This window comes from Cetorhinus maximus, chromosome 2 (assembly GCF_964194155.1).
Source record: "Cetorhinus maximus chromosome 2, sCetMax3.hap1.1, whole genome shotgun sequence".
NCBI lineage: Eukaryota > Metazoa > Chordata > Chondrichthyes > Lamniformes > Cetorhinidae > Cetorhinus > Cetorhinus maximus.
The window spans coordinates 99177325-99202385 of record NC_135880.1 but is presented as its reverse complement, the minus strand read 5'-3'; the positions used below and the strand labels follow the sequence as shown (position 1 = coordinate 99202385).

At 41.4% G+C, this 25061-nt stretch overlaps 1 protein-coding gene across 1 annotated transcript in view; it reads left to right on the top strand.

Annotated features, from left to right (window-relative positions):
• LOC144696184 (guanine nucleotide-binding protein subunit alpha-14) overlaps positions 1 to 24441 on the top strand; it is a 174823-nt gene extending 150382 nt beyond the window's left edge. The window contains exons 3-7 of the mRNA XM_078567527.1: positions 5091 to 5245; positions 13578 to 13706; positions 15229 to 15358; positions 21062 to 21215; positions 23720 to 24441. Of these exons, the coding sequence (XP_078423653.1) occupies positions 5091 to 5245; positions 13578 to 13706; positions 15229 to 15358; positions 21062 to 21215; positions 23720 to 23910 (759 nt within the window). The 3' untranslated portion in view covers positions 23911 to 24441. The remainder of the gene's footprint in view (positions 1 to 5090; positions 5246 to 13577; positions 13707 to 15228; positions 15359 to 21061; positions 21216 to 23719) is intronic.
• The last annotated feature ends 620 nt before the right edge of the window (positions 24442 to 25061 follow it).

Sequence of the window (25061 nt, the reverse complement as noted above, 5' to 3'; positions counted from 1 at the left end):
CCTTTTTGTTCTGGTAAAGTTCCCCATTGTTTATAGAGGTAGCGTTGTTGTTCTCAATGTTTCACCTTGATGATTTCACATTTTAAATAGCTCACGCGTCTTGACCTGACCTTTATTTCAGTCGCAACAATGGTATTTTAATGATGCAAAATGATCAACCCGTGTACTTTTAAAGGTCTTTTAATAGGCTTTTTAGGTAGTGCTACAATGAAAAATGATTCAGGATGCATGTTTCAGGTTTCTTATAAAGAAAGATTTCAGAGGGATTGTGCTGAGCTCAGCCTTTGTAATTAGGCAGCAAAGAGTAAGCCAATTCTTAATTTACTGGATCTAATTCATGTTGAGCTTATTTCTGAGCTTGCAGACATGTGGAAAACAAAGGTTAAATAAAGAGTAAATATACATCTCGTATCACCCTCCTCCTGCTGTAGTTCGAATGGGAAAGCTGATAATAAAAATACTCAGACATAGAATTGTACAGCACAGTAGGAAGCCATTTCAGAATCACAGAATTGTTAGAGTGCAGAAGGTGACCATTCGGCCCGTCATGTTTGCACCAGCTCTCCGAATGAGCAATTCCCTTATTGCCATTGCCCCGCCTTCTCCCCTGTAACCCTGCACGTTCTTCCTTTTCAGAAACAGTCAAATTCCCTTTTGAATGCCTTGGTTGAGTCTGCCTCCACCACACTCTTCGTGCGTTTGGCCCATTGTGCTTACTCCGCATAGCCCTAAATGTGTTGCTTTTTGCAATAAATTTTCAAAATGGAATTAGATCATTATTACCAAATCTGTTTCCAACAGCTTTTCATGCAGTGCATTCCAGATCACCACAATAAAAAAAAATTCTTGTTACCTCTGGTTCTTTTGTTAATTACTTTAAATCTGTGTCCTCTGGTTACTGGCCCATCAACCAGTGAAAACAGTGAAAATAGTTAATAATTTACTCTGTCAAATCCAGTGTATCAGTATTAGCACAGATTATCTTGTTGAGCATTATAAAACAAGTAGCATCATTGAGAGAAAATGTTTCATAACTGCATAGCCTGCAACCATATAGCTGTGATTCAAACTCTTATTTTGATTCTCAGATCTTGTGCAATGTGATGTGTAAATATTAAATAGTATAAATTAATACTGAAGTGAAGTATGCATGTTACATGACTTTTTAAACTGTCCCACTGCAACAACGACTTGCAGTTTTAATGTAATAAAATGTCCCATGGTGCTTCACCGGAGCATTACAAAACAAGATATGACACCGAGCTCCATAAAAAAGATATATTGGAGCAGATAACCAAAAGTTTGGTCAAGGATGCAAGTTTTAACGAGTATCTTAAAGAAGGAAAGAACATAACATAAGAAATAAGAGCCAGGAGTAGGTCATTCAGCCTTTTGAGTCTGCTCCAACGTCCAATGAGGTAATTGCTGATCTGATTGTGGTTTTAACTCCGCTTTCCTGCAGCCCTCCATTACTCACAACTTACTTGTTGATCAAAAATGTGTCTACTTCAGCCTTGACTGTATTCAATAACCCAGCCTCTACTGCTTTCTGTGCAAGAGAATTCCAAAGACTAATGACCCCCTGAGATAAGAAATTCCTCCTTATTTCCATCCTAAATGGGATATCCCTTACTTCTAAACTGTGCCCCCTTGTTCTAGATTCCCCCACGAGGAGGAATACCCTCTCAGCATCTAACCTGTCAAGCCCTTCCGAATCTTATGTTTCAATAAGTTCACCTCTCATTCCTCTAAACTCCAGTGAACATGACTTAACCTGCTCAACCTTTTCTCAAAAGACAACATCTTCATCTGAGGAATCAGCCTAGTGAACCTTAGAATGATAAAGCACAGAAGGTGGCAATTCGGCCCATCATGCCTGTGCCAGCTGTCCGAAAGAGACAGAGCTGTCTGATTAGTCCCAGTCCCCTGCCTGTTCCCCATAACCTTGTATGTTTTCACCTTTTGAAAGTCATTATTCAGTTTGCTTCACTGCCACTTCAGGCAGTTAATTCCAGATCATAACATCTTGCTACGTTTAAAAAAAAAACTCTCCATCTGCCCTGTGGTTCATTTGCCAATTTCTTAAATCTGTGTCCTCTAGTTACGGACCATTAGGTCACGTGGGGCAGAATTTAATAGGGGGTCGGGCCACTGATGAGACTACAGGCTAAGTGCTGGAGCCAGGATAGAGGTAAATGTGGAGGCTGTTGCAGAAGGGATGGGAGGGGAGGCCATGGGGGTTGGATGGAGTGGGCTGGGAGAGAGAGAGTTGGGAGTCTTGATTGAGAGGCCAGGGGAGGAGGGAGCACTTGGTGGTGGGGGTGGACTCTTATTGGTCTAGTTATTGGCCACTTAAAGCCTCAACTGGAAAGAGGGCAGATGGATGGGCTGCCCAGGGCCTTGTCCGCTCCTCATAAAATTGTGGACAGTTAGGGGGAGGGCTGGGGGAAAACCCCCGCTGGCAGGGACCTGTAAAAATTCACCCCTGCTAATTTATTTTCACTCACTCCCATTGCCCTCCTTACTTCCTTTTTCACTCTCCCCTGTAATTATCATATTTAGCTTGGTTCTCTGTTGAATGATGAGTCTGGCATTTATCACAGGCTTCTTTTTTCTGTTTCATTTTATTCTCCATGTCTTCAGTTATTCAAGGAGCTCTAACTTTGGATGCTCTTTCTTTGCCTCTAGTGACAATGTATTTAGTCTGTACCTGAGGAGGAACAGGAGCAGGCCCTTTGGTCCCTTGATCCTGTTCCACTGGCAATAGGATCATGGCTGATCTGATGTGGCCTTAACTTCACATTCCTGGCTGCCCTCACTTTATCTGAAACACAAGCATATTCTCTCCTAAATAAGGAGACGAAAGCTCAGTACACAGTACTCTAGGCGTGGTCCCACTCAATGCCCTGTATTGTAGTAAGACTTCCCTACTTTTATGCTCCATCCGTCTTGCAATAAACTCCAACCCATTAGTCTTCCTAATTACTTACTGTACCTAGAACCATAGAACACTACAGCGCAGAAAACAGGACATTCGGCCCTTCTAGTCTGTGCCGAAATATTATTCCGCTAACTTCCCACAATTCATTTACAAGAGCACCCAAATTCCTCTGCACCATAGCATTCTGCAGTGTCTCTCCATTTAAATAATATTAAATTTTTCTATGCTTCTGACCAAAGTGGATAACCTCACATTTTCCCACATTTGCCATTTGCCTAATTTTTGCCCATTTACCTAACTTCTCTATAACCCTTTATAAACTCTGGGCCTCATCTCGTCACTGTTCCAGTTTAACAGGTAGTGGGAGAGGCCTGCGCCCAACACGCAGCCTGGCAGGTTTGACCCTGAGGGCTACTGGCCAGTGAAATTGGAGGAGGTAGGGATTGGCTCCTGTCCGAGCCCCTGGTGTCTATCTCTTTTCCCTCCCCGCGTCCACCCTCCCCCTGCCTTGTCTAACATGCCCACCCCCTTTATCAGCCAGTCCCATCACTCATAAAATCATGGTGGGGTGGGTGGGCAGGAGCTGAACATGCAGTTGATGGCACGGTGTCCTATTTTACAGGTCCGCATGCCTGCATTCCCACATGCCGGCAACCTGTAAAATCCAGCCCCTGAACTGCTGATATCCAGAATGATTTTTTTTAGTTTTATTATCTATTGTGTTGTGAATATCTAGTTCATAATTCATATGTTTTAAGAATATAACTACTAGTTTTAGGAATTAACGTTTTAAATGTGAGATAAATGGGAATATCTGATTGAGAAACTGATGAACAATCCTGGAGTAAATGCAAATTTAAAAAGCTTTGCGTTAATTACAGTTAAAAGGTAATCTGTGCTTATCTTATAAGATCAGAGGTAGAGGTGTGAACAATGGATGACACAACTCTGGGCTTGTACTGGAGCCAGGAGGTCTACCCTCATTTCAATAAAACATTTAAATTGTTCATGTATTCCTCAGGTGAAAAGACATTGAAAACCGATTGTAAGCAAGAGAATTCTTTAACAGGGACAACAATTCTGGGAGAGGGGCTCACAATTTTTATTTCTAATAGAGTTTTATTAATATGGGTGACTAAATCAGAGAGTTGTGTTGAAGGTAAAAATAATTCATTTACATTTTCGGTTTTAGGAGATCCAAAGCATGCCACATTGTCATAGGGATGGGCCCTTGGGTAATTCTTTTGTTTAAATTTTCTGGACATTTGGTTAGAAAGCAGGCATTCCGTTTTGTTGTAGACTGCATCTCATTGGATTGGGCCAAGAGGAGACGATTGTTAGCCAGGCCTGCACTTTAAGCAGAGAAAGAAAATATTAACTTTATTATCCACGGCGTAGAATGTGGGTGGGACTCGAGCTCAGTTTGGGTTTTGCGAGGGGAAAAAACAGCTGGAAGATTTCCCTAGCTAGAGGAAGAAATCTACAGAAACCTTCATAGTGAAAACCAGCAGTTAGCTTGGAGAATGCAGTGGGGTCTAAGCTTGAGCTGAGAAGACCATAGTCGTGAGGTTTTGAAGAGAATTTGGAGGATCACTTTGCCAAAATCTAATGGAAAGATCACCATGAAAAACAGACCTGTAATATTTTTGCTATTTTCTTCATACACAACATGCCTCACATCTTGGAGAACATTGCGTCACAAAGTAACATGGTAGAAAATGAATATTGCTGAAAAGAGAGCTCTGGCAACATTTGTCTCTTTTCAGCAATATTATAGGAAATCTTTCAAAATTAGAGTGTTTAAGACTGCTGGAATCCTTCATATGAAATGAATTAAAATATAAAATGTTCTTGGCCAGACCTTCATCTGATCTAAATTAATATATTGTCATACTAATTATGTATTGATAAGCTATTCCAGTAGTGGTAATAGTTGTTTAAAAGAAACATGCTCAACCATGACTCTTACCACATTTTCTACTGTGTTCCTTTAAAAGCAATGATCAGACAAACAGAATTTATGCTTACCGGATAGGTTTCCATTAAGGCACTTGTATAAGATGTATAATTAGATGTTTCCTTCTTTTCAATTTATGATTTCAATATAGATATGACAAGATTCTTAAATATGCTAAATTATTTTAAATAGGAAAATGCAAATATGGTCAGAGAAGTAGAGGTGGATAAAGTCATCGCGTTTGACAAAACGTATGTTGAAGCAATTAAGAAATTATGGAATGATCCTGGGATCCAGGAGTGCTATGACAGACGTCGAGAATATCAGCTCTCTGATTCTGCCAAATAGTAAGTATGAAATTTACGTTCTAAACTATCACCCTTAAGATTCATACACTCCCCTATCTTTCATCCCTCAGTTAACATTTAGCAAAGGGTTGAGAAAGTAGCAAAAAGCCGAAGAAGATTTTTTTTATGTTCGGGCTTTTGGGGATTGGGGCTTATGTATATTAAGAAGTGCATTCTTTTCATTTTTCCTGCATTCCTGAACTCCAAAGACAATCTTGTGTGGGTATTATATCCTCTCAACTCTATTCAAGAAGCTAAAATTTACCAAGAAAATTGAAAGATTACTTCAATCTTGCACATTTCCAAGGGTGTTTTTATATAAAGGATTATGAAGTTTTTATTTTAACACAGCTTCCCCTTAAATTCTTCTCTGTAATGTACCCTGCACCACCAGTCTAAAACAGACATGGGGGAATAAAAAATCGTATGCTATGTGATGATTCCTGGCACAAATGCAGAAAAACATTCCTTGAAATTCCTGTAGCATGGATGTAATATAAATAATAGGTGGTGACATGGGTCTGATATGTTCAATCTCCTTCCATCATCATCATCTGTCGTTGCCTTCCGTCATCACATCATTGTCCTGCCTTATTCCATTTTACTTGGTTTCGCCACATTGCTGAAACCTTTCTCCATTTTCTCCAGTCAGTCACCCATTCCTCTTCCGATCCCACTCTGTTTAAGTCTCTCACGACCACATCTTTCTAATTGTTCTTAGGCCTAACTCTTCTCCTTCCTCCTGGCAGACCCATCTCCATCACTTGCCTCATTACATTTCCTCCCTCTCTGTCTGCATAAGATGACCATACCATTTCAATCTCTTCTCGGCTACTTTCTTTGATGCTCTCACAATCTTCACTGACACCCTGATGTGCTGGGTTCCTGATTTTGTCCTTTCTTGTTACTCTACATATCCACCTCAGCATCTGTGTCTCATTAGTATCCAGTTGTTGTTCTTCTCTTCTTGATGTTGCCCAATTTTCTGCACTATATGACAAGGCTGATCTCACAACTATCATGTTGATTTGTCCTTTCAGTTTCAGTGATGTTTTTCTGTCACGCACTTCTTCACTGCACCTTTTCCAATTCCTCCAACCAGCGCTAACCTGTTGTTTAATTTCCGTTTTCATATTTCCACCTTCTACCACTACTGCCCTCGGGCAATTGAAACTACTAACTTTTTCCAAGCCTTCATCCATAATCTTTACACTTTGCTCTTAATGACTTACCTAGGCTCAAACTGACAGTCCACAGGTTGGCCTTTGGCCTACTGATTTTCATAACCCTGTCTTCCAGTGCTTTTCTCCAGTTCGCCAGATACTCAGTCATTTTCTCATCATCCCCACCACATAGCTTAGTGTCATCTGCAAACATCATTGACATGGTACTTGCCACCTCACTTGCTCAATTTGAACATCTATGAAAATTAGGAAGAGGAAAGGGGCTCAGCGCCAATCTTTGGTTTAATCCAACTTTGGCTTCGAAACTCTCATTCTCCCCCACACTGCTTCTTACTCTTGTCTGGCACTCCTTGTACAAGTCCTGTAACAGTCGTGCATACTCCTCGGGGGCTCCACAAATTGTAGCACATCTCCAGACCTTGTCCCTAGGCACCTAGTTATAAGCTTTCTCTTGATCGATGAACATGATCTTCAATTTGCATTGGCTTCATTGATATTTCTTCATCCCTTGTCTCAAAACTAAAATGATTGTGAACTGACCTTCATGGCTTTTTTACTATTTTTCTCAGTGTGTAAACCATGACTCCCTCTTGAAGGTATGTGGTAGGAGTTTAATTCCTCTAGTTTTTGCAATCTTGAATGCCTCCCTTTGCTTCCATGCCCATGGGATTTTCTCTCTTAGCATAACACAATTGAGTAGCTTGTTCAGGACCTGGACCCCAAATTGACCTAGGGAGGTCTGTACTTTCGCTGGTATCTCATCTGGTCCAACTGCTTTGCTGTTTTTTTTATTCCTTTCAGTATTGTCCTGAGAGGCTCAATGTGACAAACTAATATTTTGCCAACTTTTGAGGGTATGGCTGATTTTAAAACTCTCCAATTCAAGTTCTAAATTCATGCACTTTCAGATTGGCATCAAATGTTGCACTTTATATAAACTAAAATCTTTTTGCTTTGTTTCCTAATCATGAAAATGCTAACATTTTGTCATCATTTTCTCCTATTAATAGTTCATGAATGTAATGTTTCGGCTTATAATTTTTCTGTCGTGTTATCTTTAGAAATGACTTGGTATAGTTGGTGAATGTGTATGTAACTGGAACAAAACCATCAAGAATCCTGAGATTTATGGTCTTGCCTGTGATGATAATCCATTTATTTGGAGTCCCAAGTGGATTCAAACAAGTCTGAGATTGATCTTTCCTTAGTGAATCCAGTTAGTGTGGGCGCATGAGATGGATAGGGTGGCAGTCAGGTTAGGTCAGGTTGGGATGTTAGTTGGGGTTAGTCATGGGGTCATGGAGTGTGGTCAGGGGGTTAGTTGGGGGTGTCAGGGAGAGGGGATGTCAGTGTGAGTGAGTGGGGGATCAGTTCTGTAGTTACCTGGACAAGGATTTCCCTGTCTAACATTTCCTGGGTAACCATTCAGTTATGTATGTTGGAACAACTCTTCAAAGCCTCTGTCTCTAAATCAGAGTCAGAGACTTTGGTGGAGGGACCTGGGGAGCAGGGGAATTGCCTGTCGGATGTTCAAACTTCCTGGGCAATTCCCATGGAGATCAACACTTCAGGATTTCTGAGGATCTTGGGTTGTATGCCCAGTCTCCGATGATCCGGAAACCCGAAAATCTGGGCCAATGGTTATTAGAGGAATAATGCTGAAAGGAATCTATAGTGCGGCATCTCTGGGATTAGTGCCACGATTACTACATATGTGAGCTGGATTCAAACTCAATGCAAGGTGGTCAAAATTGCAGAAGGGCAATTTGCGAACAAAATTGAGAAGGACATTTTCACATAAATGATGCCGAGAATTAGGAACAACCTCTCAAAAAAGTTGTGGATGTTAGATAATTGAGCTTCAAAAACTGAGATTTTTTTTAATAAGTTTTTTTTCATCAAGAGATATGGAATTCAAGTACAGATCAACCATGAGGTAAACTAAATGGCAGGGCAGGTCCAAAAGGCTGAGTGGCCTACTCCTGTTCCTAATATTTTTATAGAAGTGGAACAGGCTCAAGAATGAATTAAATAAGATATGTGACTATTTCGGGTAAAGCAGCCACAATTTAATCTGATCAAATGCCACATAAAGATGTGATAATTGGAGGAGTGGCCAAATCTAGGTCGAAAGAGAGAGGGCAGGAGAGGAGACGATCTCAAGGTTCAAAGGGGCAGAGACAGGAAACAGACCATTTTATTATTTTCCTCTCCTGCCTCCTTTTTTCTTCACGTTTTCTTTTCCCTTTCTTTTTAGTCTCTCCCATTGTCTCCTCACTTTCCCTCCTCCTCTTCTCCTCACTCCACCAATTCTCCATTATTCTCACTCCCCTCATCCCCCACTTCTCCTCATTCCCTCCATCCCCCACTTCTCCTCACCCCCTCCATCTCCCACTTCTCCTCGCTCCCTCCATCCCCCACTTCCCCTCGCCCCCTCCATCCCGCACTTCTCTTCTCTGCCTCCATCCCCCACTTCTCCTCTCTCCCTCCATCCCCCACTTCTCCTCTCTCCCTCCATCCCCCACTTCTCCTCTCTCCCTCCATCCCCCACTTCTCCTCTCTCCCTCCATCCCCCACTTCTCCTCGCCCCCTCCATCCCCCACTTCTCCTCGCCCCCTCCATCCCCCACTTCTCCTCGCCCCCTCCATCCCCCACTTCTCCTCGCCCCCTCCATCCCCCACTTCTCCTCGCCCCCTCCATCCCCCACTTCTCCTCACCCCCTCCATCCCCCACTTCTCCTCGCCCCCTCCATCCCCCACATCTCCGCCCCATCTATCCCCACTTCTCCTCACCCCCTCTATCCCCACTTCTCCTCACCCCCTCTATCCCTCACTCACTCCATCCCCACCTCCTCACTCCCTCCATCCCTCACTACCCCACACTCCCTCCATCCCCCACTTCTCCTCGCTCCCTCCATCCCCCGCTTCCCCATGCCCCCTCCATCCCCCGCTTCCCCATGCCCCCTCCATCCCCCGCTTCCCCTCCATCCCCCGCTTCCCCTCTCCCCCGCTTCCCCTCGCCCCCTCCAACCCCCGCTTCCCCTCGCCCCCTCCATCCCCCGCTTCCCCTCGCCCCCTCCATCCCCTCGCCCCCTCCACCCCCCGCTTCCCCTCGCCCCCTCCATCCCCCGCTTCCCCTCGCCCCCTCCGTCCCCCGCTTCCCCTCGCCTCCTCCATCCCCCGCTTCCCCTCGCCCCCTCCATCCCCCGCTTCCCCTCGCCCACTCCATTCCCCTCGCCCCCTCCATCCCCTGCTTCCCCTCGCCCCCTCCATCCCCCGCTTCCCCTCACTCATTTTTCCTTCCACTCACAACTCCTCTTTCTTGAGTTGTTTATTTAGTTCTCTGGTTAGCACAGTCTCTTTCCAAATGCAGCCTTTCTCATTGTTATTCTTGCTCTTATTACTTTATTATATCTTCCATCTACAGATATTAAGCATGCCAAACAATTGAGTTGTTCTATTCCTTCTATGAATAAATGGATATATATCGCAGTTTTTATCTAATTTATTGCTGCTCTTATCTCACACTCTCTCTAGCATTTCTGGTTTATTTCCTGCTCAAATTCTATATATAACCTGAAATTAAATTGAGAGAATAGTTTAAGGAAATAGGAGTTCAAACTTGATAAGTCAAATGTTGGAAATACTCAGCAGGTAAGGCAGCATCTGTGGAGAGAGAAGTAATGTTTCAGTTCGGTATTTTTTTTGTCAGAACGGTTTTTGGAGTCATGTATAAATTGAGATCCTACTTATGTAGTCAGGAGTCAAAATTTTACCTGAAATAGAAATTATTCAAATTCTGTCTGTTGTACTTAGCTGTAACATGGGATGACGCAAACTTATTTTGCCTAAATTTGTTTAGATTTAACATATATTTAAAATTAAGCTGACGTATCTATTAGCAAGATTTTTTTGTTTCTTGGGTGAAAAATAGTTCCAGGATGGAATGCCAAATAAAATGACACAGGGTCCATAAACTCACTGCAGTGCAAAATAACTGCCAAGTTAATGATTATTAATCACCCCAAAGGTCAGTCCCAGGTTATATAAATCTGGGTCAAGGCACAACTGCAATGTAACGATGGGACTATCACAACATGACCAAAACTTTGTACCATACAGAAGAAGGCTTTTACAAAGAAGCAGCATGTGCCAATTTAAGAAACCGTTTGCAACTGTTAGAGGAATTAAATGTTTACTAAATTTTTCAGAGAATTTCCATTTCTGTATTTGAATGATAATGACAGATTTTTCCTAACTGGGACTGTATTGTAATGGTGGCTTAATAACTTGTGGGGCAGGAATTTATAGCAAAAACAGAAAACGCCGGAAAAGCTCAGCAGGTCCAACACCATCTGTGGAGAGAAAGATAGAGTCAACGTTTCGAGTCCGTATGACTCTTCAGAGCTAAAGGGAAGTAAAAATGTTATGAAATTTATACTGTTCAAGGGGGGATGGAGCAGGTGAAGCTGGATAGAAGGCCAGCGATAGGTGGAGGCCAAGGAGAGATTGCCAGAGATGTCATGGACAAAAGGACAAAGGGGTGTTGATGATGTTGGTACTGACTAAAGGAGGTGCTGATGGTGGCATTGAGGTTAGAAAGCAGAATGTGATAATAGCAGGACAAGGGTAAGTACTCTGGAAAAAACAACATGAACAAGTGACAGATGGCCATTGTGGGGGTTGGATGGGGGAGGGGCAGTGGTGAGAAAAAAGATGGGGATAAAACAATGAATAAAAATGAAAATAAATAAAAATATGTGGATAAAAAAAAATTTCAAAAATGAAAATGAATATTGAAAAAAGGGGATAAAAAAGGAAGTGAGGATGGAGGACAGAGTTCAAGGTCTTAGTTGTTGAACTCAATGTTAAGTCCGGGCAGGAATTTATGTTGGGGGCAGTGTCCCACCCCCATGCATAAAAATCTTGGGGGAGAGCCTGCCTCCAGTTGTCAGGCTTGCCTTATAGCTATTTTACGGCCAACTGGCATAAAAAATAGGCTTAAATGTAATAGAGGAACTGATAAATTGAAAGAAATGATTTACCACTGGCCTTGTTTTCTTTTATGGCCTTCATGATTTTAATTATTTCATAACCAGAGAATCCCCTGCAAATGGTTTCTCTTCCTGCTCCTGCACCATTACCTCAGGAGTCCCCCTAGGATCTATCACTGGCCCTCTCTTATTTCTCACCAAAGTGTTGCCCCTTGGTGACATCATCCAAAAACGCATCAAATTGCACTTGTATACTGATGAAACCCAGCTTCACCTCACTGTTGCCTCTCTTGACCCCTCCACTGTCTCTGATTTGCCACTCTGCTTCCCAACATCCAGCACTGGATTAGCAGATATTTCTTCCAACCAAATATTGACAAGACCAAAGCCATTGTCTTCAGTCCCCACCGCAAACCCAGTTCCCTAGTCACTGACTCCATCCCGTTCTCTGGCCACTCAGGCTATTTCTGTTTTTGAATTTGACCCAAGAAGAACTTTCAGCCACACATCTGCTCCATCAAAGAGAACCCTTACTTCCAACTCTGTAACATTGCCCAACTCTACCCCCACCTCAGCTCATCTACTGCTGAAACATTCATCCATGTCTTAGACTTGACTGCTCCAGTGCTCTCCTGGCTAGCCACCCATCTTCCACCCTCTATAAACTTCCACCCTCTATAAACTTGAACTTAGACAAAACTCTGCTGTTTGTATCTTAACTTGCATGGAGTTTAATTCACCCAAGTGCCCTATGCTTGCTATGGCCTCTTGATTGATTGATCCCTGTTCTATCTCTGTAACCTCCTCTGTAGCCTACGACCCTCCAATATCTGTACTCCCCTAATTCTGGCCTCTTGCCCATCCCCAATTTTAATTACTCCACCATGGGCGACCATGCCTTCAACTGCCAAAACCCAAGTTCTGGAATTTTCTCCATAAACCTCGGTACCTCCTTAAAACATACCTTTTTGACCAAGCTTTTAGTCATGTGTCCTAATATCTCCTTATGCCTCGGTGTCAAATTTTGTTAATTCCTCCTGGTTTTTTCTGACATTAAAAGTGCTACATAAACGCAAATTGTTGCTGAAATTCTTTGATTAAATCTAATCTCGACCTGGTGTGCCCCTGCGGAAACAATGCACATACCTCAAGTTTGACCTCGCCCTTTTCATCCCCAATGTCACTCCCATGATCTATCTAAGATTGACAAAGAAAGATTGTTATAGACAACCATTATAATAAGGCATTAAAGCAATAGAAAGCAAGTACAGTGTAGACTCACCAGATGATGCCAGAGTTAGAAAACCGTAGTTATTAGATATTCAAATTATTTTCTTTGGAGCAGAGGCATATGGTGTATTAGAAAATGTAGCAGCAAGGCTAGAAAGTGGGTTGATGAAGAGGAAACAAAGTGTCAGTGCTAGGTTCACTATTGTTCTCTGTATTTATATTTGTATAACTGATTTGAATTTAGATACACTGCACACAATGTCAAAATGTCATGCTGATATGAAAGTAGGGAAATAGCCCAGGAGAGCACATACTGAATAGATTCATCAATATATTGATTGGAAATAGAAGTTATGAGGATAAATAAGGATTATTTCCACTGGAACAGAGGCTAAGAGTAAATTTGATAGACATTTTTAAAATTATATTGGGTTTTGATAGAGTAAATGGAGAAAAGATATTTTCTCTGACTGGGGAGCCTGATGAGGGATCATCAAATTCAAATTGTCACTGCAAATAAGGAGAGGTTAGCAGATTTTTAGGCAGAGATTTAACAGAACTTGGAGTACTTTGCTGCTATAAAATGTTTGAGGCTGAGGCCATTGCATCTTTTGAGGGGAAAGTGTCTAAATATTAGAATAAGGGGGAGTCTCTAAGTCTATGAGGATAAAGCAAGGCAGTGCGATTAGCTTTGGATTGTTCAACCAGAGAGCCAGCACTGGCCAAATGGCCTCTTTCTATGCTGTAAAGTTCTAAGATACTATGGGGATTTTGTCAACCAGATTAACTAGAAACTTTTACATATGTTTGATTTGACAACTGTTGCCATGCATCACTCTTAATTCTGCTTTTCTTAAACAGCGATGCAATGAATTGTTTGGAGGTTTTTGTAACTTGTTTTGATCGATCTGTTTGCATTTTGCAGCTACCTTAGTGATGTAGACCGCATTAGTTCACCAGTATATATACCAACTCAGCAAGATATACTGCGGGTCAGAGTACCAACAACTGGAATCATTGAATATCCATTTGATTTGGAGAACATAATCTTCAGGTAACTGAATAGTTAAAAATGGTCAGTAGATTTTTTTTTCCCTAATGTGAAGAATTGTAATTCCAGTTTAGGCCAAACAAAAAACACAACATCATGTGTAGGGGAGTATTCTACAGTACATTCTGCGTAAAAACTGAGACTCTTCTGCATCACCCATTCATAATTTGGGAAATATATGGCACTAATTTGACTACTGTACTTACCTGAGGTTCAAATTTAATACTGCATCCTACATCACTTGGCACTCTGATAACTGAAATTCAGCTGCTGACAAGCCGCTTTGAGCCCTCCTGGGTGCTGATGTTTGGCCCAAAGTGAGTACTTGAATTGATCATTTGCTCCTTGAACATTTTTACCACAAGTACTTGCAATGACGGTATTTTTACATATGAATATGTGCATCAACACTAACTAAACAGCTACATTTATAATCCAAAACATCTTAAAGATAAAAATGCAGGAATTTGTCATGACTATGCAGTAATCTGTGTGAAAGTAAGGGCAGTCCTCTTCAAGTATTGAGATTTAAAAAAATTCCTAATATTTAAAACCAAAAGCCTCAATTTTTTTACCTGAACTATTGAAAGCTTTTCTGAACACCAAGAGAATAAGCTTCCTTGAATATTACCCTCACCAATGCAAATAGGTCAGTGAAGTCCCATTTATCAAAAAAAAAGAAAAATCAGGCCTCTTATTTTTGGAGATACCAGTATAACTAGCTAGCTTTGTAGGTGGTTGTGTGTTTTCCTGCCTGGGCATTATAAATTCAGTTTCTTGCTTCTTCAAAAAGAGTCCTGGTTTCATTTTGTGGTGAGGCCTAGTTGGAGCAGTTGAATCAATAATTTGTTCTGGGAATGACTTTTCAACTCTCTGTTTAATTATAAATTATTTATATTCTCAAGTCGCTTTTTTAAAAATACTTCGACTTGAAAAAAATCTTGACAAGCCTTGCCAGTAGGTCAGAGTTTCGTCACATGCCTATGAAGTACAATACCCAATGTGTAGTGTCCCAGCATGAGGGCACCAGCTGCAACTACTTGCAAGTTGCTTTTTGTTCTTAACCAATGCTAGTGCATCATGTCTAACAGAAGTTGAGTGCTTCAGATTTCCACATTTCCAATGTCGATGGATCAGCTTAATCGGCCAGCCTGTTCATGTTGGGGAAAAACACTATAGAAATTAGATTTTTTTCTCTACAATGCTAGTAAAGTTAACCTTGCACATGACACTAGATGCAAAGTTTGATTTAAAAATAGATTGTGATTGGTGCTATTCAGGATGATTCAGTTGATCATATTAAGAATTTATGAATAATAATTTTCATGATTGATACTATGTTGAAAATAATAAATGACAGAAATCCCTGAAAGTTTCACTGACTGCACTGTATTATCAATAATCCACTTCTGTAAAATTCTATTTCTGTTTTACATACTTCATTAAGAATACTCAAAGCTATTCATTTAAATGTTGTTTGAAAATATTTTTCAAATTTTGAAATGTGTTTTGCTTTACTTTGTAGGATGGTAGATGTTGGAGGTCAGAGGTCTGAACGAAGAAAGTGGATTCATTGTTTTGAGAATGTCACCTCAATCATTTTCCTAGTTGCACTAAGTGAATATGATCAGGTCCTGGCTGAGTGCGATAATGAGGTAATAGTTTATCAGCAATAGTTTAATAAGATTATCTCAAGACCCAGATTTTACTGGTAGCTTGCCCCATTTTCTGCAGTATTTGGAACCCTTAAAGGCACAAAAGATAGGGGAATTTATGAAGTAGGTGACTTGCGCCATCTGTTCTGCTAGTCTGCATTTTCTGGAACTTTGTGCCATTGGCCTTGTCAGAAACAGTTGAAAGGCATATATCATAGCTTTGTTCCCAATGGAAAAGAAGAATGAATACCATTTTCCTGAATTTATACCCATTTTCATCCCATTGCCATTTAGTTTTAAAAATGATGGCACCGCTGCTGTGGAAGCAGCAGCATATAGACTTTACAACATATTTACTGAATCAAACTCTTACTTTTAAATGATGCTAGAAGTTCTGAAAGTAAATTAGTTCTTTAGCTACACTAACTTTACACTAATGATCTGAGCAAAAGACATAGCGAGAGACTTCGGTTTCAACCGAAGACCTGGGGAGCAAACAGTAAGTTTATGTTATTCCATGCAAAAATAAAAATTTATAAGATGCCTAGAGTGGAGTTTCACTAACTGGTGTACATTTAGCAGCTCTTTTCTAGTTTACATGAAAAGTAATTTCAAACAACATCATTTAGTGGTTGTTATTTCAAAATTGAGACTTCAACTGACCTGAAAACTCAAATGAAATGAGCAATTGAAAATGAAAATAAAACCAAATAGATGAAATGGAGCAGCTAGCAAGCCTTGGCAGTCTGACTGATACATTTTATCTATAGTTGAAGCAGCTTAATGGAAACTGAATTTCAAAATTACCTGTTTTTGAAATAAACGATGCTGGTGATCAATTGGTTCATCTTTCAATGTAAAAATTGTAGATTCTGATTCTGTTTCACATTAATAGTGCATACATGGGCCTGGATTTTCACTCCCAAGTCAGGGAGTGTGAATCTGGAAATTTCTGGACTTGCTGCATCTACCTTGGAGGAATAAGCAATCCAAATGACGGGATCTTTGATTCTCGGGGAGGTGGGGGTGATAAGGGATGGGGATAAACCTGCCCCTGGGTGCAGGTTGGACATTGGCGCAGGGACTGCTGAGTGTCGAGGCGGACTGTTTAAAAAGCCTGCCTCAGTTCTCTGGGACTTTGTCCCAGTTGTTTTTTAAAAAATATTAGGCCCTCCAGCCCTCCACCCCCCTCCACACCCCTTCATCCCCCCACCCACTCCCCAGGCCAACCCATGACTTCCACCCATCCACATGGTCCCTGATAGCCCCTGTGTCAACTTAGTGCCAACTCAAAACCCATCCACCATCCTTTGCCCTTACATCCTCCATGCAGCTCACCTTGGGCAAATCTCAGGAGCCAGGCTGAGATGAAATAAAATACGATTCTAAATATTTATTATGGAGTTCACTATCTCAAAAAAGCCCCAAGCATGAAAGCCCATTCAAAATATTTAACCCCTTCAAGTACGCAGTCTGTTATCAAAATGAACAGGCTTATATTCATAACCAGACACCAAAGACAAATTACCTCTTTGAGCTGTCAAACTGTGGATTCATCACCCGCCACAGTCACCCCACAACCATGATAATGATAGGTTGTGGAGAACAACCAAGCATTAATAATGCTACAGTGATAGCACTTGGGATTATGTCAACAAATAGCTATTGAAACTGCTAGAGCAGGTTTTTTATCAACTTTCACAGACACAGGCAGGCAGTTTTTTTTTTCTTCAATTTATAAAAGGTAAACCATGAAAATAACTTGAAATCTTGACTCTTCTACAGACCTTAACTGCCTTTCAGGAGCATTTTCGACTACTCCAAAAATGTATAACTTCCATACTGCAGAAGGTGACCCTTACTCCAGCGAGCATAGGGTCTGTTTGAAATGGCCCTGCTGAGTCTGGATTTCCCATATGTGGGAGCCATGCCTCGTCCCGCCCTCATCCCCGGTAAAAATAGGATCTGTCGAAAATGGGGTTGGGACTTCTGGTTCCAGTCCACCATTTTGGAAGGCCCCCATGACTCTGCAAAAATCCAGGCCATGATTTTATTTTTGAACAGAGTCGATCAAGAGTAGCTGTTTCCATTGATGGATGGATATAAAACCTGAGGACTGATTTAAGATGATTGGTATGAGAACCAATGATGAGGGAAATCCTTTTTATGCAGCAAGTGGTTAGGATCTGGAATCTACTGTCTGAGAATACTATAGAGGCAGATTCAATCTGGGCTATCGAAAGGGAATTGGGTAAGCACCTAAAGATAAAAAAAAGTTTGCAGGGCTATGGGGAAAGGATGGGGAGTAGGTCTAGCAGAGTAGCTCTTGCAGAGAGTGGTGCAGACACTGAGGGTGAATGGCCCCTTTCTGTGCTGTAATCATTCTATGATTCCAAAATCAAGGTGGCTGTCTATTATTTCATGGGATGTGAGATTTACCATCAAGGGCAGCATTTGTTTCCCAACCCTAATTGCCTTTGAGAAGGTGGTGGTAAACTGCCACAGCCCAATTGGTGTAGGCATATCCACCATGCTATTAGGAAGAGAGTTCCAGGATTTTGATCCAGTGACAGTGGAGGAAAGATGATTTGGTTCCAAATCAAGATGGCATTAGGCTTCGAGGAGAACTTGCAATTATTGGTGCCCCTATGCATCTGCTGCCTTTGTCTTTCTAGGTTATAGATGTCATGGATTTGGAAGGTGCTGTCAAAGGATGCTTGGCAATTTGTTGCAGTCCATCCTGTGGATGGTTCATGTTACTGCCAGTGTGCATTGATGATGGAGCGAGTGAAAGTTTAAAGCGGTGAATAGGGTGCTAATCAAGTGGGCTGCTTTGTCCTGGATGGTGTTGAACTTCTTGTGTTGTTGGAGCTGCAGTCATGCAGGCAAGTGGAGAGTACCCCATCACACTCCTGACTTGAGCCTTGTTAATGGTGGACAGGTTTTGGGGAGCCAGAAGGTGAGTTACTCACCAGATAATTTCCGGCCTCTGACCTCCTCTCCTAGCCACAGTATTTATATGACTCGCCCAGTTCAGTTTCTGGTCAATGCTAACCTCATCAATAGATGTTGATGGTGAGGGGTTCAGTGATGCTAAGGCCATTGGATGTCAAAGGAAGATGGTTAGTTCCTGTCTTCTTGGTGATGATCATTGCCTGGCATTTGTGTGGCATGAATGTTGCATTCCACTTATCAGCCCAAGCCTGAATGTTGACTCGGCCTTGCTGCATATGGACACGGACAGATTCAGTATTCGAGGAGTTGCAAATAGTACTGAGCACTGTGCAATCATCAGTGAACTTTGCCACTTCAGATCTTTTCATGGAGGGCAGGTCATTGATGAAGAAGCTCAAGATGCCTAGGACACTACCTTGAGGAACTCCTGCAGCGATATCCATGAAAGCAACCAAGCAATGTAATAATTGGGCTCTGACAACCACAACCATCTTCCTTTCTGCTAGGTATCAGTGGAGAGATTTCCCCCTGATTCACATTGATTTCAATTTTGCTCGGGCTCCTTGATGTCACACTCGATCAAATGCTGCTTTAATATCAAATGCAGTCACTCCCCCTTCACCTCTGGAATTCAGCTCTTTTGTCCATGTTTGAACCAAGTCTGTAATGAGGTCAGCAACCAAGTGGCAGAACCCAAACTGAGCATCAATATCAGGTTATTGCTACGCAAGTGCCGCTTGATAGCATTGTGGATGACACCATCCATTTGTTTATTGCTGATTTGAGTGTAGACTGATCGGGTGGTTAATGCCAAATTTTGTGAACAGGGCATATGTGGGCAATTTTCCACATTGATGCAAGTGTTGTAGCTGTAGTGGAATAGCTTGGATAGGGACACAGCTAGTTCTGGAACACAAGTCTTCAGCACTATTGCCAGGATGTTGTCAGAGCCTATAGCTTTTGCAGTATCCAGTGCTTTCAGCCATTTCTTGATATCATGTTTAATGAATCAAATCGGTTGAAGACCGTCATCTGTGATGCTGAGGACCTTGGGAAGATGCCAAGATGGATCGTCCATTTGGCACTTCTGACTGAAATTGGTTGCAAATGTTTCAGCGATTTCTTCTACACCGCTGTGTTCCCCCTATCATTGGAGGTGGATATATTTGTGGAGCCACTGCCTCCGGTTAGTTGTTTGATTGTTCACCACCATTCAGGACAGGATGTGACAGGACTGCAGAGCTTTGACCTGATCTGTAGGTTGTGGGATCTGCCTATTACTTTCTGCTTCTGTTTGGCATGCATGTGGTATTGTTTTCTAGGTGTGCCTGTTGCTGCTCCTGGCGTGCTCTCCTGCATTCCTCATTGAAGCAGGGTTGATCCCCTAAAATGGTGGTGATGCTAGAGTGAGGGATATGCCAGACTATGAGGTTAGATTGTGGTTGAATACAGTTCTGCTGTTTTGGCTGGCTCACAGCGTCTCATGGCCCAGTTTTGAGTCGCTAGATCTGTTCGATATCTATCCCATGGAATCTATCCTATTTAGCCTACTGGTAGTGCCACACAATACGATGGAGGGTATCCTCAATGTGAAGACGGGACTTTGCCTCCACAAGGACAAGGTGGTTATTCCTCCGAATCCTGTTATGGACAGATGCATCTGCGACAGGTGGATTGGTAAGGGTGAGGTCAAGTAGGTTTTTCCCTCTTGTTGGTTCCCTCATCATTTGCCGCAGGCCTAGCCTAGCAGATATGTCCTTCAGGACTCGGTCAGCTCAGTCAGCAGTTGTGATACTGAACCACTTTTGGTGATTGGCATTTGAAGTCCCCCACCCAGAGTGCATTTGTACCCTTACTACCCTTAATGTTTCTTCCAAGTGGCGTGGAACATGGAAAAGTGCTGATTCAATGGCTGTGGGAGGGGAGTAAGTGGTAATCAGTAGGTGCTTTCTTTGGCCATTTTCAGCCTGGTACATGAGATTTCATGGGATCGGGATTCAGTGTTGAGGAATCCCAGGACAACACCTTCCAGACTGGATATTGCTGCGCCTCGCCACCTCTGGTGGGTCTGTTTTGCCAGTGTATCGGGACATACCCCGGGATGATATGGAGGGATCTGGAAATTGGCTGTAGGGTATGGTTTGGAGTGTATGGCTATGCCAAGCTTTTGCTCAACTAGTCTATGGGTTAGTTGTCCCAATTTTGGCTCAAGTCCCCAGATGTCGGTGAGGAAGATTTTTTTTGGGCTGGCTGTGCCATTGCCATTTCCGGTACCTGGGTCAATGTTGGGCGGTCTGTTGTGTTTTATTTTGTTTCGATTTAATCACCTATAAACCGAAATCCATTTACTGGCCATTGGCTGTGCCACTTCTAATTCATCACTATTTTTGCTGTGGCATATTTAAATCAGTTTTCAGTAAACTTTGACATCAGTTCACCACTGAAGGATCAGAGTGCATTACCCAAGTTATCGAGGTGGGAAAATCTGATTAATAAACTTCCTCAATTAAAATGCTTTTCCAAAATAATACCATTTTGTACAGGCTGCTGCATAAAATTTTGACTTGTAAGCAAGGAAACTGGGCAGAGTTCTGGCCTTATACAGAATTAACTTTCCAAAATCTTTGGGATGCTCTGAAACAGAATACCGCGGAAAGAATAGTTTGGAAAGTTTCCTCTCAGCTATCTGTTGTTGTATCCTCCTGTTATATCTGTTTAGTGCAGATGTGTTTAATATTTTGTTTTTAGAATCGAATGGAGGAGAGCAAGGCACTATTTAAGACGATTATCACCTATCCCTGGTTTCACAGCTCCTCGGTCATTCTCTTCTTGAACAAGAAGGATCTTCTGGAAGAAAAGATCATGTATTCTCATCTAGTTGATTATTTCCCAGAATATAATGGTGAGTGTTTTATAGTAATTTGATCCATTTAGAATAGTAATTGAAAACTTTTCAAACTGGATAAATGGGTCTTGTGCTGGCTTAAAAATAATTTAAAAATGAATTCGTCTCTGTTGGAAAATAGTGGTTTATCAAAATTGTAGTAAATGTATATATTTATTCCCATTTGTAGGTACATAAGCTGCATATCTCTATCTGTTCGTGATCACAAACTAGTCAGTAATACATTAGAAGTTTGTTTCTTTTGTAAGAAATTCATGTAATTTTCCTACTATAGATCTTGCGTGAATAGGCTTCTAACTGTACCTTAGCTCCCAAAAACAGGTGGGTTGAGGTTGTGTCAGAGGTTAAAGTGCAAAAAACCTGAAATGGGAGCCAAATCCACCTACTTCCGATATCAACAGAGGTGAGATGAGTGGCAGGTGGCTAATTTGCTCACGGAAGTTGGGTTGGTTATTTAATTATAAGCAGGCTGCCTGCTTTTATGTTAGTAGTCATTCTATTTTTAACTACAGGTTGCTACAGGCTGGGTTTCCCAGACCTCAGGGAAACACAGCAGCTTAAGGAAGGCCAGAAGGGCTGAATCCATGAGGCAAGTGTCTTTACCTGTAGGCCAGGAGGAGCAGCAGTATTTTCTAGCGCAAGTTACCCAGTAAATCACCCCCACCACCACAATCTTTTCACTCCATCTGCTCTCAAGCTTTGGCTTTATTGAAGCAGACTTTCCTCCCAAAAGACCTCTAGCCTGTTAATCAGACTCCCTGTGGGTAAGAATCCCACAGAAAAAAAATAAAATAGCCCAGCAATTAAGTTTTGCAGGTCATTTGGAAAACCTGTTCTTTCCAGGTCTCGCTATAGTTCTCCTGCACAGAACTTGCCTCCTGGTTAAAATCGGGCCATAATTCCTAGGATCAATAACTCAAGTAATTTTCCCCCTTTTAATGGGTTATGAAACTTTATTAATAGAGCTTCTTAATATACTTTTATTGGGTATTCCTGAATTAATTCCACCATGTCCTGATTCCATTATAGGCCACTTTCATCAGTGCCAATCTTGGTGAGCGAGGAGGGCAGGAGTTGTAGTGCTTGAAGAAGTTCTAACGATGAGAAGGGGCAAGGCCATGGAGAATTGTAGAATAGCTGTGTTGTGTAATTATTTGGCCCATCGTGTCCAAGCAGGTTGTCTGCAAGAGCAAATCAACTGGTTCCACTCCCTACCTTTACGCCATAACTCTGCGAACTTTACTCTTCCTTATCCAACAACGCAAAGTTAAAAATGGTATATTCGTGGGAGCCAACATAGATCAGCAGGGAGAGTGGAGATAGGCAAGGAGGACTTCAGTGCAGGATAGGGTGTGGGAAGTTTTGGATGAGCTCAAGTTAATAGTGCTTGGAGGAAGAAAGACTAGGCAGTGATGCATAGCAATAGTTGGGACTTGGTGACAAAGGCATGATAAGATAGGGTCAGAGGCGATTATGATGGTGAAGGTATGTGGTTGGAAGTTAATTCAGAATTGAATAGGATGCTGAGATTGCTTTGACCTGAGATGATCACTGATAAGAATATGGGTTGAATATCTTTCCAGTGTTCAGTTGGAGGAAGATTGAAAGATAGTTATAATTGAATAATACGATCCAGCACATCTAAATTCATTCTTACAGAAACTTCCTTAAGTTCCCTCATTGCAGCATCCCATTATAGAGATGGGTGAAAGTGAGGATCATTACAGGATGAGGTACTCCAAAGAATGCAGCGAGCCTGCCTGGGAGAGGTGCTACCCCTCCCTTATACCGCAGTGACTACACCCCAGTTAACCGCTTTGACGTACAGGAAATCCTAGAGAGGGTAGTCGTCAGTCTCCAACCCTTGGTGACTTGAGGATTTTTCTACACTGGAATGTGAAGACTGATTCCAGCCAGCTGAGCAGATGAGACTAATCTAAGGTCCAACGGCCTTGAAGGCGAGTTAGCACCATGTTGTGTATGTATCTCCAACTGTCTAGACTCGTCTTGCCACTAGACCAAGATAGGTCAGGATGAGAGAATGAGGCTGATGATGTGCAACTCTCCCTCACTAATCCAATTCAGATGCAAGTCATGTTCATCATCTTTCTATTATCTGTCATTCATCTTTTTAGGGATACACTGCCCACCTCCCTATTTTGAGGAACGGGCTAAAAAAAGTGCCCTAAGCATTGCCTGCTTCACCTCCATGACTGGCTGCAGCTGGCAGCGATCCCATCATGTGGTTGTAAGTTAATCTCAGCAAAGAAAGTAAAGGTGACACGGGTCACCACTGGTGCATGGAATGTTTGCACACTGATGGACAACGCCATGTTTTGTTTCTTTCAATTTCATCCTTAGCTTTTTAATCAGCATTGGGGCAGTTTGCCCACACACACATTTTGAACAGTTCACTATGTAATTTCTGAGCAACTTGATTTGTTAATATTTCAATAACATGTATCATATCTTTTGATTTGTGTAAATCTGATGCATCTTAGGTCCTCAACAAGATGCCAAGGCTGCTCGTGATTTCATCTTAAAGACCTATCAAAATCAGAATCCAGACAAAGAAAAGGTCATCTACTCTCACTTCACATGTGCCACAGATACAGAGAATATACGGTTTGTCTTTGCTGCCGTCAAGGACACTATCCTACAATTAAACCTGAAGGAATTTAACCTTGTATAAAGGACAGACTTATACCATGAATTCACTTCACATCACTCAATACTTTTTGTAAAGCTCTATATTTTTACTTGCCAGTTCAAAGTTGTACTTGGTACCTGTAAACTACATTTACAAACTTGCACACAAGTTGCCAGTTCCATGGAGAGCTTGGTGATGACACTGCAGATACATCGCTTGTGGTTAATCATCTGTGTTCTGTTTAGAATTTTTCATTCACTTAGAATTCTTCTATTTGCAAAAGAAAATGTGCTGGTGGTGTTCAGCGCATTTCTGAAAAATGGGTCGAACAGGGAAGTTTATAGCTTTATTAACCGAGGTGGGTTTAAAAAAAATGCTGGGATATGGGTCATGTTGAAATGGGCCTTAAATATGTTTTCCAAAGGTGATTGTTTTACAATTTTTGTAATAGTAAGAATGCTCCCAACTTTGGTTTTATCTATCTCACTGTGTCAAAATATATGTGGCATTCCTGGAATCCAGAGGTTTACTGAATGCAAAAGATTACCTAAATAAAAGGTACAAAAAACTTTATTTTATGGTTCCCATTATGACTACTGGCTGAGTTACATTTAGCATATGGAGGTGTTTTAATTATGAATAACCTATTTAAAGAAAGTAAATGATTGGTGTACAAAAAAATATTTTAACTTTTTCTTCGAGTTTTTATTCCAATTTTATCCAATTAATCCAATTTTGGAATCATAGTGTAAATTAAACTACAGATGCCTTCAACATTTAAAATGCTAACATCATAAATTATTGCTGTCATTGAAGGCAGTGTATAATGAACTTAGTAAGAATTTTGAATGCAAAATGCTAAATTTACTAATTTAGACAAGGATTTTAAATGGGTTTTATTAGCAGAAAAGGGTTAGAATGGTTCTTGAATTAGTATAAAATGTTTTTGTTCAACCTATTAAAAGATAAGGTTCTCTATATGTGAACAATGACAAATGTACAAGCTTAGATTGTAGAAGACTTCAAATCTCTGTTTTGTACAGATGAAAGCGCCTTCACATACCAAAGAGTTGCAAAAGATCGATGGAACTGCTTAACAGGATTTTATTTGTTCTACCACCATCATAATAGGAATTACAGATAGGTACATAGTGTTAAAATGCTTACAAGCAACTGTAAATATGTATCCTATA